This window comes from Tachypleus tridentatus, chromosome 3, assembly GCF_004210375.1.
Source record: "Tachypleus tridentatus isolate NWPU-2018 chromosome 3, ASM421037v1, whole genome shotgun sequence".
Taxonomy (NCBI): domain Eukaryota; kingdom Metazoa; phylum Arthropoda; class Merostomata; order Xiphosura; family Limulidae; genus Tachypleus; species Tachypleus tridentatus.
Window position 1 is genome coordinate 27,328,134 of NC_134827.1, and position 17,371 is coordinate 27,345,504.

General features: G+C 31.7%; 1 protein-coding gene across 19 annotated transcripts in view; it reads right to left on the reverse strand.

The window, feature by feature from the left end:
* LOC143246592 (oxidation resistance protein 1-like) overlaps window positions 1-17,371 on the reverse strand; it is a 47,430-nt gene that overhangs the window by 7,816 nt on the left and 22,243 nt on the right. For 9 of the 19 annotated variants that reach the window (XM_076493568.1, XM_076493574.1, XM_076493571.1 and 6 more), the window contains 7 exons: window positions 12,248-12,355; window positions 10,534-10,629; window positions 10,092-10,328; window positions 8,479-8,690; window positions 6,295-7,133; window positions 4,210-4,372; window positions 1,858-2,098 (listed from right to left, as the gene is read on the reverse strand). In XM_076493568.1, coding sequence (XP_076349683.1) covers window positions 1,858-2,098; window positions 4,210-4,372; window positions 6,295-7,133; window positions 8,479-8,690; window positions 10,092-10,328; window positions 10,534-10,629; window positions 12,248-12,355 — 1,896 coding nt within the window. The remainder of the gene's footprint in view (window positions 1-1,857; window positions 2,099-4,209; window positions 4,373-6,294; window positions 7,134-8,478; window positions 8,691-10,091; window positions 10,329-10,533; window positions 10,630-12,247; window positions 12,356-17,371) is intronic. The other 10 variants (XM_076493583.1, XM_076493575.1, XM_076493570.1 and 7 more) reach the window with 3 other exon arrangements.

The following is a 17,371-nucleotide window of genomic DNA, read 5'->3' on the forward strand; positions in this document are numbered from 1 at the left end:
TAATTTAACAATGCTTGAAAGACGAGGAAACAAAGTAATTTAACAATGCTTGAAAGACGAGGAAACAAAGTAATTTAACAATGCTTGAAAGACGAGGAAACAAAGTAATTTAACAATGCTTGAAAGACGAGGAAACAAAGTGATTTAACAATGCTTGAAAGACGAGGAAACAAAGTGATTTAACAATGCTTGAAAGACGAGGAAACAAAGTGATTTAACAATGCTTGAAAGACGAGGAAACAAAGTGATTTAACAATGCTTGAAAGACGAGGAAACAAAGTGATTTAACAATGCTTGAAAGACGAGGAAACAAAGTAATTTAACAATGCTTGAAAGACGAGGAAACAAAGTAATTTAACAATGCTTGAAAGACGAGGAAACAAAGTGATTTAACAATGCTTGAAAGACGAGGAAACAAAGTGATTTAACAATGCTTGAAAGACGAGGAAACAAAGTGATTTAACAATGCTTGAAAGACGAGGAAACAAAGTGATTTAACAATGCTTGAAAGACGAGGAAACAAAGTAATTTAACAATGCTTGAAAGACGAGGAAACAAAGTAATTTAACAATGCTTGAAAGACTAGAAAACAAAGTAATTTAACAATGCTTGAAAGACTAGGAAACAAAGTAATTTAACAATGCTTGAAAGACGAGGAAACAAAGTAATTTAACAATGCTTGAAAGACGAGGAAACAAAGTAATTTAACAATGCTTGAAAGACTAGAAAACAAAGTAACTTAACAATGCTTGAAAAACTATTAAATGGCTAAAAGTTTAATTTTTCTCACTTTATTCAAATTTATGTATTGTTCCAGCAGAAACACCCAAATAATATATGTATTTGTTGTTTAATAGGTGATTTTATAAAGAGAACAAATTTAAGTTCAATTACTAAAGCTGTAGGTAGCTATTAGAAAATGAAAAAAAAATTTTTTTTTGTTTATATGCTTGAAAGAACTTATAGTTTCAAAACTGGGTAGAAAATTATTACAAAACACACCATTTACTGAAAATCGAGTACAAAAGATTGTTCTTGATCAATGTTAATCTCTATTTATTTACATTACATAAGCATTGCACGAGAAACACTGTTTGACCTTTAATTAAACCTAATATGTTACTGCACAGTGAAGTTCAAAATCAGGTGTCAGTTTAGCATACTTGAATAAATAAACTACAAATGTGTTCGATGGGAAAAAGTCATTTAGCTGATAGCTCCTATACTTGTAACTGAAATGCACAACTATGAGAGAAAGAAAAGTTTCTCCAAATCGAAACCAACTTGGTCAAAACAACAAATTATATCTTCTGGCAGTTTTATGTAACTAATTAAGTAACTCAAAGTCTTCTAAATGATGTGATGAGAAATTATCACAATGAATCAAAGTTTCATTTTGGTTTCACACAATTATTCTTCATAGCAATAAATAACTGAGTGAATAATATCCAGTTTGTGTTGGAATCTAAACTGAAAACCAAATTCAGAATTCAAGAAATTCACAGTCTCAAAAATAGTGTCTTTTCATAATGTTTGAAACTTTGAAGTATACCTTGTTTATGCAAATGTTTAGCAGCCTTCAGCATCTTACATGGCTTTCATAATCTACACTGCAATGTCACAGAAAATTTTTCTTTATTAATATATAAGGTACAAAATGAGATGAATATTGGTTGGTTGGTTTGATGTTTTATGGCACAAAGCAACTAGGTTATCTGTGCCCGAGACGAATATATAAAATAAGCTAGAAGTAAGCAGCAAAAAAAAGGTATATTTCAAGAAAATTACTCTTTAGCAATTTGACAAAAATATTTTATAACTTTTAAAGTTATATTTACAATAAAACAAAAGTAGTACCTCCCACTCAGATGGACTCAAGTCAGAGCTATATTGCCTTGAAACTAGTCTCAACAAACTCAAAGCCCTAAGCTGCCTTTTACTCTTAGCTTTGGAGTCAACTTTTTTATTGTTACCGTCTGGATGGTCTTCTTCATCAGAACTGATTGGGTCAAAACCAAAATCCTCAGGTTTAGAAAAATCAACATCTCCATATTTTTCTGACGTCCAGTGTTGGAAAAATCTGTACAGATCGTCCACTCTGATAAAACATTTTTAAAAAGATTTTAAATGAATTTTTAAGTACCTTATCTAACAGCTATTAGATAGTAATAATAATAATTATATTTATATCAATGGTTATATCTTTCTGAAGTTTCCTTTATTTATAAAATCAGTGCTTCTTCTCATGATTTTGAAACAAGTAATACATTTTAAAGTTAAATGTTTGAGAAATATAGTAAGTACATAAAGAACCACAAGTACTGAAGGTTCAGGATCTAATGCATATTTGAGGGTTCAGGACTGTAGCCCCACCAGCAGTTGCATTAACCTAACACTAAGACATACCTATCTAATAAATACTTCTAGCAGTTTCAATATTTACAGTTTGTAGATTTTTTAAAAGATTCCCCAAATCCTTATACGTAAAAATATAAAATACAAGATGCTTGTTTTGGGTACCCTTTGAACAGAACTATACATTTAAATTACATTAGACTTTTCGATATCATGTAATAACCAATAAGAGTGCTCCATATACACTAATCAAGGTTAACTTACTCACTTTAGTGCTGAAATTCTGAAAAAACAGCAGCTGATTTTTCTCAGTACCTGTAAAATTATTATTTTTCTTACCTGAAAATGTATATCTAAGAGATTCCCTGAAAAGATCTTTTCATATGCACCAAGCCTTCAATTAAATTAACACCCCTACATATAATAAAGAGCACTGCACCAGTTTGTGATGCAAAAGGCATTACATCTTTCCACCAATAGGAGGGCAGCACATCTTCCAAGCACAGTACTCCCTTGAGTGCCCTGTTTATACCAACTGCTCGTTTTTGACAATGCAAAAGTAAAACACTAGAATTAAGGAAGAAAAGTGGGTGGTTAAGTGAGTATCTACCTTGAACAACGTTTTCAGGTGAGGAAACCGTTAACTTCAGAAATGCAATTCACTTCTCAGTGAAACAGACAGCTAAAATCCCACATTGAAAAGATGGCAAATGGACTGGTGTACATAAATAAATCTAAAAGATGAGCTTCCCCCTGCAAAATATAGTAACGAAAAGACAAAAAACACATGGAGCGTGTGACATATTACAGGGAAAAACACTCAGCTGAAGATCTGATTTATCTCATGCAGGAAATATGCTTTATCCAGTTCAGGAAACCATTGTCAAAGGAACATCCTGAATGGTGCAAATGTAAAAGGAATAAAAGACTGCTCAACCAGTCTGTATATTTTAGGGGTTTTCTTGCCAATAACTAAATTTTTATTTAGTGACAAAATAAAGAAGCTGATGAATAACATTTCCCACTTGAATCTTTTTTAAATACTGTTCCAACTAAACAAGAAAATTCAAAAAGAGAGAGAATTAATTCTAGCCATACAAGAATACAAATAACCCCAAGAAAAGAAGGGTTCAAACCCTGCATGGCACATAGCTTTATCAGTTGTGCAAGAAACTGTACATCAAGCTGCCAGAAAAATAAACTGGATAGACAAAAAAGTATCTACCATGAGATCCCATATCAGGGTGAAACTTACATATCAAGTTGATAAGAGCTTGTGAAACTTAACTTGTTAGGGTACATTACTGTAATATTAATTGTTTGGATTTAAATACAAAAAACATCATTGACTAGAAGTTGAAAAATAAAATCTTATTCAAATTTATCAAACAAACTAAAACAGTTAAACTTACCTAAAAATTAGAAAATCAGAGTTGTAAACAAAGATGATGTGCAAGGATTACCAGCTAGAATACAACTGATTTCTCGTTGGTTTTCACAGATAAAGTAGCAAGAAAAATTGTGGTTAGTGCAAGCAGAAGACCCTAATTAGCTACTTAATAAAAAAAATATTTATGACGTTCATATTATAAAGGACACAAAATTAAGTAATGTACAAGCGTTTCCAGTGAGAAGACTTTTGGGACATTTGAAAGATTTTTTTAAAGTCATGGAAATTTGTTCTACAAATAGTATTTACCACAGTGTGATGGAAGAGGTAATAGTTGACTTAGTATTTACCACAGTGTGATGGAAGAGGTAATAGTTGACTTAAGTATTTATGAAAAGCATTAGCTATGAAAAAAATTAGACTAAGACAGTGCAAAAGAAGAGATATAGTGAAAAAAAAATTACCTTTGTTGAGGAATGCTAAACCAATATTCACTTCTGATTCTTTTCTTTTCACGTGAAACAACTGATGATGACTGATTTGTTTTTCTGTCACGTGGCCAACCCAGTCTCAAGCATAAATAGAGGGGAAACTCATCTGGAGGTTTAACCTTGCAAGGTATCAACTCTACAATAATACATGTGCATATTAATAAAATATTTTTTTGCTATATCTAATACATTTATTCAGTTGTTTGTACTACAATAGGTGGTAACAGAAAAAAGTCCACAACAAAATTTCAGGGCAATTGCTTTTAACAATAATAAAACTGGCAGTGGAATTAGTAAGAATCTGTTGAAACAACACCAGGAAAATTTTCCTGAACAGTAAGATGCTGGATAATATTTGTTTTTCCTGGAGATTGACTGTTTGACTTAACTTGATTTAGACCAGGCTTCATAAAGCGAATTTCATACTACAGAACAAAAGATATTAAAAAGCTGAGAGTTTTGTTTAGAATGTTATATTGAAGTCTTGGAAACTAAAGAGAAGAGAGGAGGTTTAAATTGCTACCCATCACTTCCAACAAAAACAATAATAACCCAATCATTTTCTGTCCTTTAGAGATACTGCAGTTCAGTTCTTTTACTATGTTATGCAATATTCTATACACACGTGTCCAGTACAAGTAATAAATACAAAACAGGTTTAAATCGGGTTTTAGGTGCAAGCTATTTACAAAGATTTTACATGTTTAATGTGCTTCCTCAGAAAGTGTTGGGTTTTGACCATCAGGAATTTGTTTACAGCTATACAGAAGAAAAGCAATGTAATCTTTTAATGATGAACCTAAGTCTGCAAATACAAAGACCAACAGCATTAATGAACTCTCTACAGTTGAACTGCTACCAAGACTGACACAAGATTAAATGAAAGCATTAAAAAACTAGTTATCTTGCCAGTTATTTAACACTAAAAACAGGGACAATTACCTTTATTAAACAAGTAGTTATTTTTTGATTTAAAAAATTCTACATATAATCACAATGAAACCTTGGGTTTAGTTTAGAGAGAGAGAAGTCTGATGAATTCTTTCCCCAACAGGGGTGGTCAGGAACGCTGTAGTTCCTCTTCGTCCCTGCTCGTGGAAGATTATTTACCTTTACTTGGTAGTTTTCCTGTATTTTGATTTGACTTGTTTAAGGTGATGAAGTCAGATGGGGCAGTACAAAAATAATGTGTGAGAAAGGAGAGCGAGACAAAGGTGCCACAAGAGAAGTGGCCAGGCCGGAGCCCGTAGTCCAAAACAGCCGGATGGCGGACAGGACGAAACATCAACTCAAACGGCACGATTTGGGGCCGTGCAAGGGTGTCTACATCTAATCAACTACTCTTTTGTTTTTTAGCCTTTTTTTCTCTCCGTAAACTCAACAATACTCAGTTCTTTGAATCACTAATATGATAAACTTAAAATCCATTCTTTACAACTGGTCCCTTCATCAGTAATTAATATCATGCCCTTCAATTTATAACTTTTGAACAAGGAAAATATCAGTAGACTACAGAAATATTTGTTGTTTATATTGCAATTGACCACTAAAACACTAATCCTGTCAAATTTAATTAATATTTCATAAAATAATAAGCAGTTCTTTCTACAAGATTCATGAATTTTGTCTGTTAAGTTAGTAATAGCATTTTCATAATTACTTGTTTATTACCAATTTATTTCAAACACTTTTTGTTTTACCAAAGTTACACTTTTTTCTTGAAAATGCAATTACGTTAACTCTCTTTCATTGTGTATGTATATATTCCTTAGACTTAACTTTTAAGTCTTGGCATCTAAGTTAATAGAATGCTTTCACGTTAAATTACATAATGAAAAATTAAATTAGTTTTCAAGTATGCCAACAAACCCTTTATAATTCCAAATGTAAAGTTTCTTTAGTGATTTTTCATGTAATTTTTAAGTTAAATCAGAAGTCACGTTATTTATTTATGTACTGTAACATGAAAAATCTTATGACACTTCAATCTAAAAATAAAACGTTTTTTTACACAGTTAATAGAAAACCAAACCTTAAGTACATAAAACTAACACTTACGATCAAGAGAACAGAAAAGTTCAGGCTTGTCTTCTACCATGTTTTTGTAGTCAACAACCGGAATATCTGAACATTGTTGACGTTGATTGTCTGTCACTAGGTCATCTTCTACCACAAAACAAATCTCACTATCTTTTCCTTCAACAGATACTGACTGCTCAGGACTCACAGTTGACGAGTCTTTCAGATTTGTTTCACTATCAAATAAACGGTGTGAAAAATTGATAATGTCCTCTGATGATAACCAAATAAACTTAGAAACAGATTTTGTATAAGATGTTAAAGATCTTAGTGGGTACGAAAATCGTCTCATTAAATTTTCTTTCCGACTCTCCGTCTTGAAACAATGTTGAGGAGGTTGTCGAATGGAAGATAAGTCTTTATCTCCCTTGTTCAAGACTGAACCAGGACTACAACCATTAATGTCATCTTCAACAGCTTTACTTTCTCTACCATGAAAACAATTATTTCTGTTGGGTTCTACACAACTAGCAGGTTCATCAAAGTTATTTAAAAACTGATTAGAATCTGATTTCTTTCCTTCTATCAAACTAGATTCATATGGTGTGACAAAAACTGATTTATCAAATCCTTGTTTAAAGTCCTTAAGTACAGTGTATTCTGGAACATTCTTGGTGGATTGCTCCACAAAGTTTCCTTTTTCAGCACCTGATTTCGTCACAATTAAATCTTCACTAGTCTCAGATATTTCACCTTCAACTTCCTTCACTCCAATTCCCATCACGTCCAAATCTCCGCTTAGTTTACTTTTACTTGTCCATGTTCCTGGCCCTTGTGGACCTTTAGAATGATACAATTCTGCTTTTGGAGAACATTGTCTGTAAGAAAAAAATCAATGAAACAATTATGTGTTTCTCATGAGAAATTCCATCAATTTCACAGTAATCATAATATATTACAATTAGTATGCACTCTTGTCTTCTGTATACTATCTAGTTATACTTTAGGAGTTATTACAAATGGAAAACCTCTTAAATTATCATGTCTAATGAAACCATAGTTTTGTTAGTGGTATATATTTGTTGTTTGTTTAAGTCAAGCACAAGAAATGGTATTGTTTGTCTATTATTAAGTGCAGAGTTACACGAGACTATCTGTGTCGTGCACATTAAAAGTGCCAAAACCTAATTTTTGGTGTTACAAGTGTGAAGATTTACCTCTGAGCTACTGGAGACAAAAAAAATTATCTTTTTAATGGTAGAAATCAGTTTTTGATTAATTTCATCATAGTATAACTGACTAAGTTACAAAATGTAGTAGTACATATATATTCTGTTTGCTCAGCTAAAGGGGTGAATTTGTAAATATTCATTATTCTGTACCAAAAATATATCATTGGCAACTCAACTAGTAATGATACAATCTTTATATGAACTACATATATCAAAATATACTTAAAATAATTTATTTTTTATTATATCTTGATGTTTACATTTTATATAACTTTTGTTTGTGCATAATGAAGTATACGCATCTAAAGAAGGTTATTTATACTTAATTATTAAATACAACCTTTTGACTGTATATGAATATTTTCACTAAATGTTAACCATAAAATTACAATTTGAAAACTGACCTTTGAAATCACAAAACCAGCAGAAAATAATAATAAAAAACAACAGAAAAGTTCCACAAGTACAGTGTTTTGTTACTTGTATCTAAAGGGTGAAAACTTGTGTTTTGGTTAAACCTACAAACACACACATGCACAGATTTCAAATTTATTTCACAAATCATATGGTTTTATGGTACAAACATGATTTGTTTTAGGGTAGAAATAAGGTGTTATTACACATCATACAGCTTGGTACTTTTTCATGGTAATATTTTTCTGTTCATGTCTATTTATAAACAGCATGAATCTTGCAGATCAAAGTAAATAAAAACAGGTAATTATATTTATAAAAGATTTTGATTATTATGACATGACTTGCCATTAAGTTTAGTTTAGTTTGTTCAATAAGTTTTATGCCTAAACCTCAATCATTTGACCTGCTGCGGATAATCACTGCAGAAGAAAAACAACATATTACTATCAGTTCATGAATGCTAGAAGAGTACACAAGGTGAGTCAAGAAAAATATCTAACTTCTAGAGAGTTATAATGATTGGATTTTGCATTCTAATTTTATTATAAATCAAAATATCAGGGTTAAAACTTACGACCGCTGAGGATCACACTTCACCTTCATGTGGGAGATGTCACAGTAAATAGCTTCTCTAAAAACCATTTCCACTGCTGCAGTAACACTAAACTTCTCAGCTCCATGCTCTAACACTAGTGGATCTGAGACATTTGGTTCAAACATCAGTGCATTGGGTGTGACTAGCAGAATTCCACTCACCACACCCTGTTGAATTATAGACAAATACAGCTATTGATACAAGTATAGAACTGTTTCAACAATAAAGTATTAGTTCACTAACAGTAATGATATGTGTATGAATAGCTATCTTAGTCACGAATACAAAACTTGCAGCCACATTTACGTATCTAGGAGAAATATTTCTTTTGTGGTAAAACAAATGATAAGTCTCCTCAATTACCATAAAAATAAGTTTTTTTTTAGTTTAAAAATAAAATACTGAAGCTAAAAAAAAAAACTCTCCCACTGTGAAAAGAAATTTTATTGTAACAAATAAATCCTGAAGTATTGAGATTTGTAACAAACCTAATAAAATGGCCATAGAAATTTTAATTTTTTTCTTTACAAATAACTAGTTAAGTTTATTATCAGGGTTTTTCTGTATTCAACAAAATGTATTAAGAATAATGTAACAAACTGAACTCATATCCAGATTATTTTTATGATAAAAGACCAAGACACCTCATTAAACAGATCCTGAAATAAGGAGGTTGTAAGTGGGCGTCACGATAGTAAATAATTTTTGAAATGTTGTCCAGATAATTAGAAACTTATGTCAGTTAACAATAGCAATACATTATTCATTGTGGGAATAATGTACAAGTAGTTATAAATAAAACATCTTGTTAAAAACTTGTCTTTGCTTAAGAAGTTTTACACAGACATGGTAGAAAATGGTACAGGTGTTCAGTATGCTTTCCCTCATTCTCAATTAACATAAAAAGCCTACTAAAACAATGCTACTGCAAGTATCATTTGATCTCATATTTCTCTACTTTGTTGCTTAGATTCTGAATAAAATAGGTCTACTCTTGAACATTCCAATTTAGAGATATATTTTATATCATTTTATAGCTCTGAGACAGTTTATATGCTGATTGACAGTAATTTTGAATACTTTCTGATATGAAGCTATAAGTCTATTTAAAAAATCTTTAAATTGTGGAATTTAAGCAGAATTTTATTTGAACGCTTTGAAAACTCATCAAGTGATATGCAATCCAGTTATCTCAATTTCATTCCAAATTATCCTCTCTTGAATAGTTAAAGGGTATCATTGCAACAGCTTTACAAAAGAATGTTTCACTATAAACTAAATTATATGGATTTGATTTTCACTACTCTACAACCTTCTAAAAGTTGAAATGAAATGCAATATTCAGCAAGCTAAATAATCATGAGATAAGTCATACTATAATTTTTGATAACATAGGGATATCTTCACAAAATTTCCAAGTTATCAGTAAACATTACAAGTCTTTTGTAAACAAAAATCATTTCTACTTAAGAATTTGTAATACACCTTTCTCCATGAACTACTCAAGAGTGAAGAGTTATTTTCATGTTAAGATTAAAAATATTTTTTATTCATAATATCTTATTTTATAAGAATAGCTAGATAAAAATTACCTCTCCATCTGTTATGTATCGAGCATTAATTTTCAAGAATTTTTCCAAACAGTCTTTATCCAATTCATTCACATCCACAGAAGTAGAAGGTCTAGAATTATCAAAGTCTGAAACTGTTCTATCTTTGTCTAAAGCAGAAGTGGTTACTGCCGAGGAGACTGACATTTCATTTACAGGTGACTTCAATCTTTCCACATGGCCTGGCTTGGGGCTTGAATTTTGTACCAGATCATTTTTCTGCATAAGACACAAACATAAAACACATTATGTGATTTCTAGTTGTGACTTTTTATATATTTTCAAACACTATGTTTAATCATGCACTGACGAATGAAGCATACTTACACCATGCAAAAGACGTGCATATAATTAATGTGGAAGTAAACATGTAAGAACTAGTTTGATAAGCTTACTCAAGACCTCAAGATAGACATTTACTCACATGTTTTTCTTCTGTATTGGAAGATTCTAATCCTTTCTCTTCTACCAATATGAAATTCTTTCCATTATCATATGTTTTTTTAGGAATATATAGAATCTATTAGAAACAAAATATAATGCAAATACATGATTCTTAAATGCCTGAACATTAAACTTAACATGGTTATTACCTAAAATATAGAATGCCAAATAAAATAAAATCCTTTATGAAACTTCATTTAGAATATACTAATTCAATGTCACCTAAAAAAACAATACACTGAGAAGACTTATTAAAATTCCATGGAAATAAATCTGTTGTTAAAAACTAAAATTTAGTGAAAATCAACCAAATTATGCTATATGCATGGAGAATACACTGTTTTCTTCTTAACACTTTTCATGTGAATTAGGTGCATTGCACCTAATATGTAACCACCAAAGTAATCATGAGGTAAGTCATACTATAAATTTTGATAATGTAGACATATCTTCACAACATTTCCCAGGCTAACAGTAAGCATTACAAGTCTTTTGTACACAAAAAAATCATTTTTAATTAAGTATTTTTACTAAACATTTTTCCCTGAATGAATGAATTCAAACTCACTCAAAGTGTTAACTGCTCAAAGTGATTTTTATATTAAGATTAAAAATATATTTTATTTATCTGAAAATTGTCAAATTTCACTTTAGCAGTCTCTTAAAATCTCCTTAGCATCAACTTTTTTTCAGAAAACCTAAATGTTATCTGTTATTTCCTTGACCCTAACTGTATACAGTCTGTCAATTTGACCAACCTTGTAACCACCACAAAAAATTAAGAAATAAATCAAAAGTATTCCAGAATGATTGCAGTGTAACAGGAGACCATAATTTATCCTAAATAGCTTAAATGATTGGAATTAAATATAATAAAAAGGCCATAGGAAACTTGAATTTGTTTTAGAATGTTGATACAAAGCTACAAAGAGTCATCTGCATATATCCTTCATTTTTGAAAAATGGACCACAGGGTAAGAAGAAACTTTCAGTACCTACTGCAAACTCTTGGGCTACTTTTGTCTGACCAAACAGAAGGATTTGACCCACTATTACTGTGCACCCACATCCCAACAGGTAGTGTTTGTTTGTAACAATGGGTTGTGATCCACAAGTCTTCAAATTCATAGTCTAAGTACACTGTCAATTAGGTCATCTCTCATTAGAGGCAAATGTTCATTACATTCCAATGGTCACTACATACACACGTGGTTATATAATAGTTTCCTTTCAGTAGTTCCTATCATGTGTTAAAACATATTTGAACTTCTGCACTACTCAAAATGGAGAGAACTCTGAAGATTTATAAAAGAAAATATAACAATACATCGATAATCTACTTAAAATACTTGTGGTTTTTTGTCATCATATGTTCATTAATACAATACTTTTTAACACATCATATTCATCATTATCAAACTGTCACTGAAACAAATTACTTGTGTACATTTAACACCCAACCTAATATATACAATTAGAAGACTTTTCTAATGTATACTTGTATTATATAGAGTATAACAAAAATAATCAAATATGGGAATTTAAACATTTCACTGTGAAATACTTGAATGTGTAAGAACATCAAATCACATTAAATTCCCAGAAATACAATATGTTAGTATAAATAACAAACTACATGCAGAAAGTAGAAAACTGCCACTATAAAAGTGTCCATTTTATACAGTTGCACTCACTTGCCCAGAGAAAATAAGTCGGCTTGTTAGCCGGTTTAGTTTGGTCAGTTCAGAAGGAGTAGTGTCAAAATGTGCCGCAATACTCGATAATGTATCTTGAGCACCAACCTTGAAAAAAACACATAAAACTATGACAACAGGTCAGCCATTGTTACATAGACCAAGTCTGTATTTATCAGTTAATGTATCTTGAGCACCAACCTTGAAAATATAACAAAAAAAACACATAAAACTATGAAAACAGGTCAGCCATTGTTACATAGACCAAGTCTGTATTTATCAGTTAATGTATCTTGAGCACCAACCTTGAAAATATAACAAAAAAAACACATAAAACTATGACAACAGGTCAGCCATTGTTACATAGACCAAGTCTGTATTTATCAGTTAATGTATCTTGAGCACCAACCTTGAAAATATAACAAAAAAAACACATAAAACTATGACAACAGGTCAGCCATTGTTACATAGACCAAGTCTGTATTTATCAGCATTAAATATTTAATGTATCTTTAACTGTATAACCAATTTACACAATTCACAATAATGAAATTTTCTGATATTTACATTAGATATAAATTATGTTTGAAGTAACAAAAAAAAAAAAAATTCCATTACCATTACTCAATAGTATCCAATTTTCTGTTCAATAATCTTTTATCAAACAAAATTTAAACTCTAACTATCTGTAGCTTATAAGAGATTTTCACCAAATGCAGTGGGATACTGATATTACAAAATATCTTGTAAATTTCTGTCTTTGGACAAATGAATTTCTCAAACTTTCCACATTGTTAAGGACAGCATATTATAAACAAGTTCACTAAATCACAGAGTGAGATGTTCTGCTGCTCCTACAATCCACCAAGCAGGATCCATTTTTGTGGCAACTATTTGGAAGTTAAAAATAGGATAAAAAACAGAAAGAATCCACACATGAAAGACATGCACTGGTTAGACTCTTAATGATGCTAAAGTACTTGGTTTTTAGTTCCCTTTATAATTCATGTAACACCTGACCGATTATTGCATCAGCAAAGAATATTCAGTTCAATTTGTAGCAGTTCATGCTGTTACTTATTCATCTGATAGCTAGTATTGTTCAAAGCCTCACTTTTTGATCAGTGGGCCATAATGAGAACATTTCCTTCACCATACATATTAGAAAGTACCTTGATAGTTTTAGTACTGTTTACTATAAGACGCATTTTCCTGAATTAAACAATGAACAAGTTAGGTTTTCAACTGATATTTCTGTTCTTTACAAAAAAAAACAACAAACAAACATAAAACATTTTGTTAGCCAAAAAAGAAAAAAAAAAAAAAAAAGAGTTCTTGCAATAATACTTCTGCTTACAGAACTGGTTAATCTTGTACCAGTTCAGAAAAACTGATAGTTAATTACAAAATATTTTAATTAATCATTCTATCAATAATAATAATAAAAGGGCTCTTTTTTTGTTATCACATAACTGATAGTGTGAAACTATTTCTTCAACATAAAGAAATAGTTTTGTAACAAGCCCTGTTAAGTAATTTAGCAACAAAGCTAAGCATGATAAGGCTTAACTCTCAAACAATGTGTAGTACATGTTGATATTAATTGTTTTACATTCCTTAAGATAATATGCAAGTTTGTTCAAATTTCTTTGTCTTTCAGTTCAGTTTGGACCTGCCAAGGGTGCAGGGACCTTTGCAACCGAGTGACAGCAAACACAGATCACGGGGCTGAGGGGTTCTTCCTGGCCTTGTGCAATGTTATTTTGCATTAAAATTCTGGTTCTTTATTTGGCAGGTTTTGCTGTAACTTAACTTTTACAAGATTTAAGAGTCTTTGCTAAGGTTTAGTTTCAAAATTAGAGACTCTTTTATCTTTGTTTGACTGTTATCCTATAAACCATGTTAGCAGATCATACTGTGGATAATTATATATTAGAGAAGCATATAACAGAGGTCACATACAACAGAGCAGTTCAGTCATTGAAACCACTTTCGTAAATAACCCTTAACCCCATGTCACCAATGCCATGTTTAAACCCCTTCAATGTATGTTACTGAGTTAGATTTAAACTTTAATTAAACCACCTTAATATGAATGTAATTTTTATACAATGATTATCGTTAAGTATGTTATAACTTTATGTTTTATATTGTCTAAGTTTTGTTACTTTGTGTATAAATGAAACATTTCAAACATCTATTAAACCGCAGGCTTTTGACGTCACATGATCTGCTTGTGGTTAAGTCTAAAATTTGAGCTATTATACACGATACTATGAGAATATAATAAAGATTGTTAGCATAGAAGGTCAAATTAAAGTTCTACCTGTCCTTCATTAGTGTCTTTGGAAAATTTCCAAGAATGTCTTTACAGGGGGGTTACATTATAATGTTTCTAAGCTTAAAGTCAGTCACGCCCATTTAAAAAGTCAAAGCTGTGTTGCCAGGTGACAGTCTAAAGTTAAACGGTATGCTTACAACCAATAAGAAGGGGAGATTTTGCACTATTCAGTTATAGCTTGAAGAAACCTCTACAAGTGTATGGATTTGTAGCAAGAAATAAAGAAGCTTTGTCTATTGTTCTTTTGAGGTGCATCTAATGTTTGAAACGTTTTTCTCACCTTATATGTATTTCTTTGCTAAACAGTTAGATTGAATTTAAGTTTTAAATTTATATTTAATTAGTTATGTATAATTTATGTTTATAAGTGCATATTTGAAAACGTTATTATTGTAAACATTTAACTTAACATAGTTTGTCTTGTGGAAATGTCTAAGCAAGATAACAGCATCTGCACACACACAAGCATTAATGAAGGAATCTGTGGATGACTTTGCCCCATAATAAATATAGAACACTGTGGGGTCATGTGGGCAGGAGCAGGTTGGTATACCCACATCAAGAATAAAAGACTAAAACCTAGAATGGAAAATTAAACTATAAGTGAAAACATAAAGACGTGAAACTATGCGCATGAGAAAAAAAGATGAAATATTCTGGGAACATTTAAAAAGGTGTGTACATATTTCCATTTCTTAAATTCAGTCTTCACTGCACATTGATGATAATATCAAGACTTAATAGCATAATGGAAAAAATGGAAAATAAAATATAAACATTTACTTTTTTCTTTAAGAGGTTCTAGAGATTATGCAAATGAAATGTGAAACTATAAAGATAATACACAGTATTTTTTATACTCAAATTGAAAACTACATTACACATGAACCATTCAGAGTCTGAGAGCAAATAACTATATTAAATAACAAATTTTTATTATAAATAGAAGAAACAAATCAAAACTGTTTTATTTTTCTAAAATTATACAAGTTAAGAATCACTCAAGACAAATTTAAAACTATTTCATCAACTAGTTTTTTTATAAAGAACTTTCATGAGAGTAACATATCTGCTTACAAGGTAAATAGGTTATAGTGATCGGGTTAATAAACTGGATGTCCCCTCGTGGAACAATAAATTATGGATTTACAATGCTAAAATATGGGGTTCAATTCTCTACAGTGAGTACAGCAAATAGCACACTATGGCTTTGCTCTCCAAAAAACACATAAGAAACTTCATATGAGTATGTACTAAATGTTCTAGAACAGGGGTTCCCAACCTTTTGGCACTCGCGACCCCTTACCTAAAAGTTTGAAACCCATGTGACCCCCTGCTTTGGGCTTACTATCAGCAGCTTAATTTTTCTTTTATTTTCTGTGAAGGAGAGGAAAATAAACATCTAAAAAAACATATTTAAAAATTTTGTAATTATTTATTAGCAAATTAAATCACATTGGTCCAACCTGAATTCACAAAAAGAACATATATTTCTTAAAATAATATTAACATAGGTTTGAACAGCTATCCAACCCAGCTAGTGAGATGCCTGATGTTGCATTTCAGCAGCAAGCTTTGAAATTTGTGGCCGGGCGTTTGTTAGAGCCAGTCTCATGTCATCTCCGACATCCAATCTGTTCCTATTCTTTGTTTTTATATTGACAAGAGTGGAAAATCCTGCCTCACACAAGTAGGTAGAAGCAAATGGAACAAGGACACGTAAAGCTATCATGCTGACTTTGGAGTATGACTGATACATAGTGCACCAGAACTGAGTCACGGATTTCACCTTGAAGAGATCACGAGCTGAAGAGTTGTTCCTTAGATCCAGAAATTCATCTTGGATATCATCTGGGATGCTGGATACATCAAGTTCAGTACAAAATGGGTTCCTTACCAGGGCCTCCTGTTCCTGTGATAGCTAAGGGAAGTAACGCTTGACTTCCTTTTCTAGAGACTGAAGATGTTCAGTAATCTCATCCTTGAGGAACTGATCCAGTTGGATCTGAGATCCATCCGTCACTCTACAAAGTTTTTCAAAAATAGCGATGTTTCCAAGATTGGTTTTCCGACGCCAGTTCTGCAGTTTGGAAACAAAGGCCCGAAGACTATCTTGAAAAAGGAGAACATGTGTTTCCCTTCCTTGAAGCTTCAAATTGAGCTTGTTCAGTTGGTCAAAAATGTCGGCTAGGTAAGCAACCCTTTTATTCCATGCTTCATCTTCGAAGTGAGCTACAAGATCTTTCCTTTCTTGAGTCTCCAGGAATAGCTTTATTTCATCTTTCATTTCAAAGACACGATTAATAACGTTTCCTTTTGACAACCAACGTAATGCTGTGTAGAAGAGAAGGACTTCATGGTCAGCATTCATGTCTTTGCATAGCTCTTTGAATAGGCCAGTGTTGAGTGCTTGAGTCTTCACACAATATACAATTTTGATTACAGATTCAAGCACTTCCTGCAGAGAGGCAGGGAGAGTCTTACTGGCGAGAGCATATCGATGAATCATGCAGTGGATGCCCTTTGCTTGAGTTGCTAGCTTCTTCACTCTCGACTGGAATCCTGATTTCGATCCAGGCATAGCCGGTGCCTCACCTGTACAAACCACACACACGTTTTCCCATTGAAGATCTTCGCCTTGAAAAAAAGTTGAAACTTTTTCCATGACATCATCAGCTTTTGTTGTGGTTTCAAGTGCACTGCAGAATAAGAATTCATCTTTGATGTCACCTGAATTAATGTATCTCACGAAGACAAACAACTGAGAACAAAGGGGAACCCTT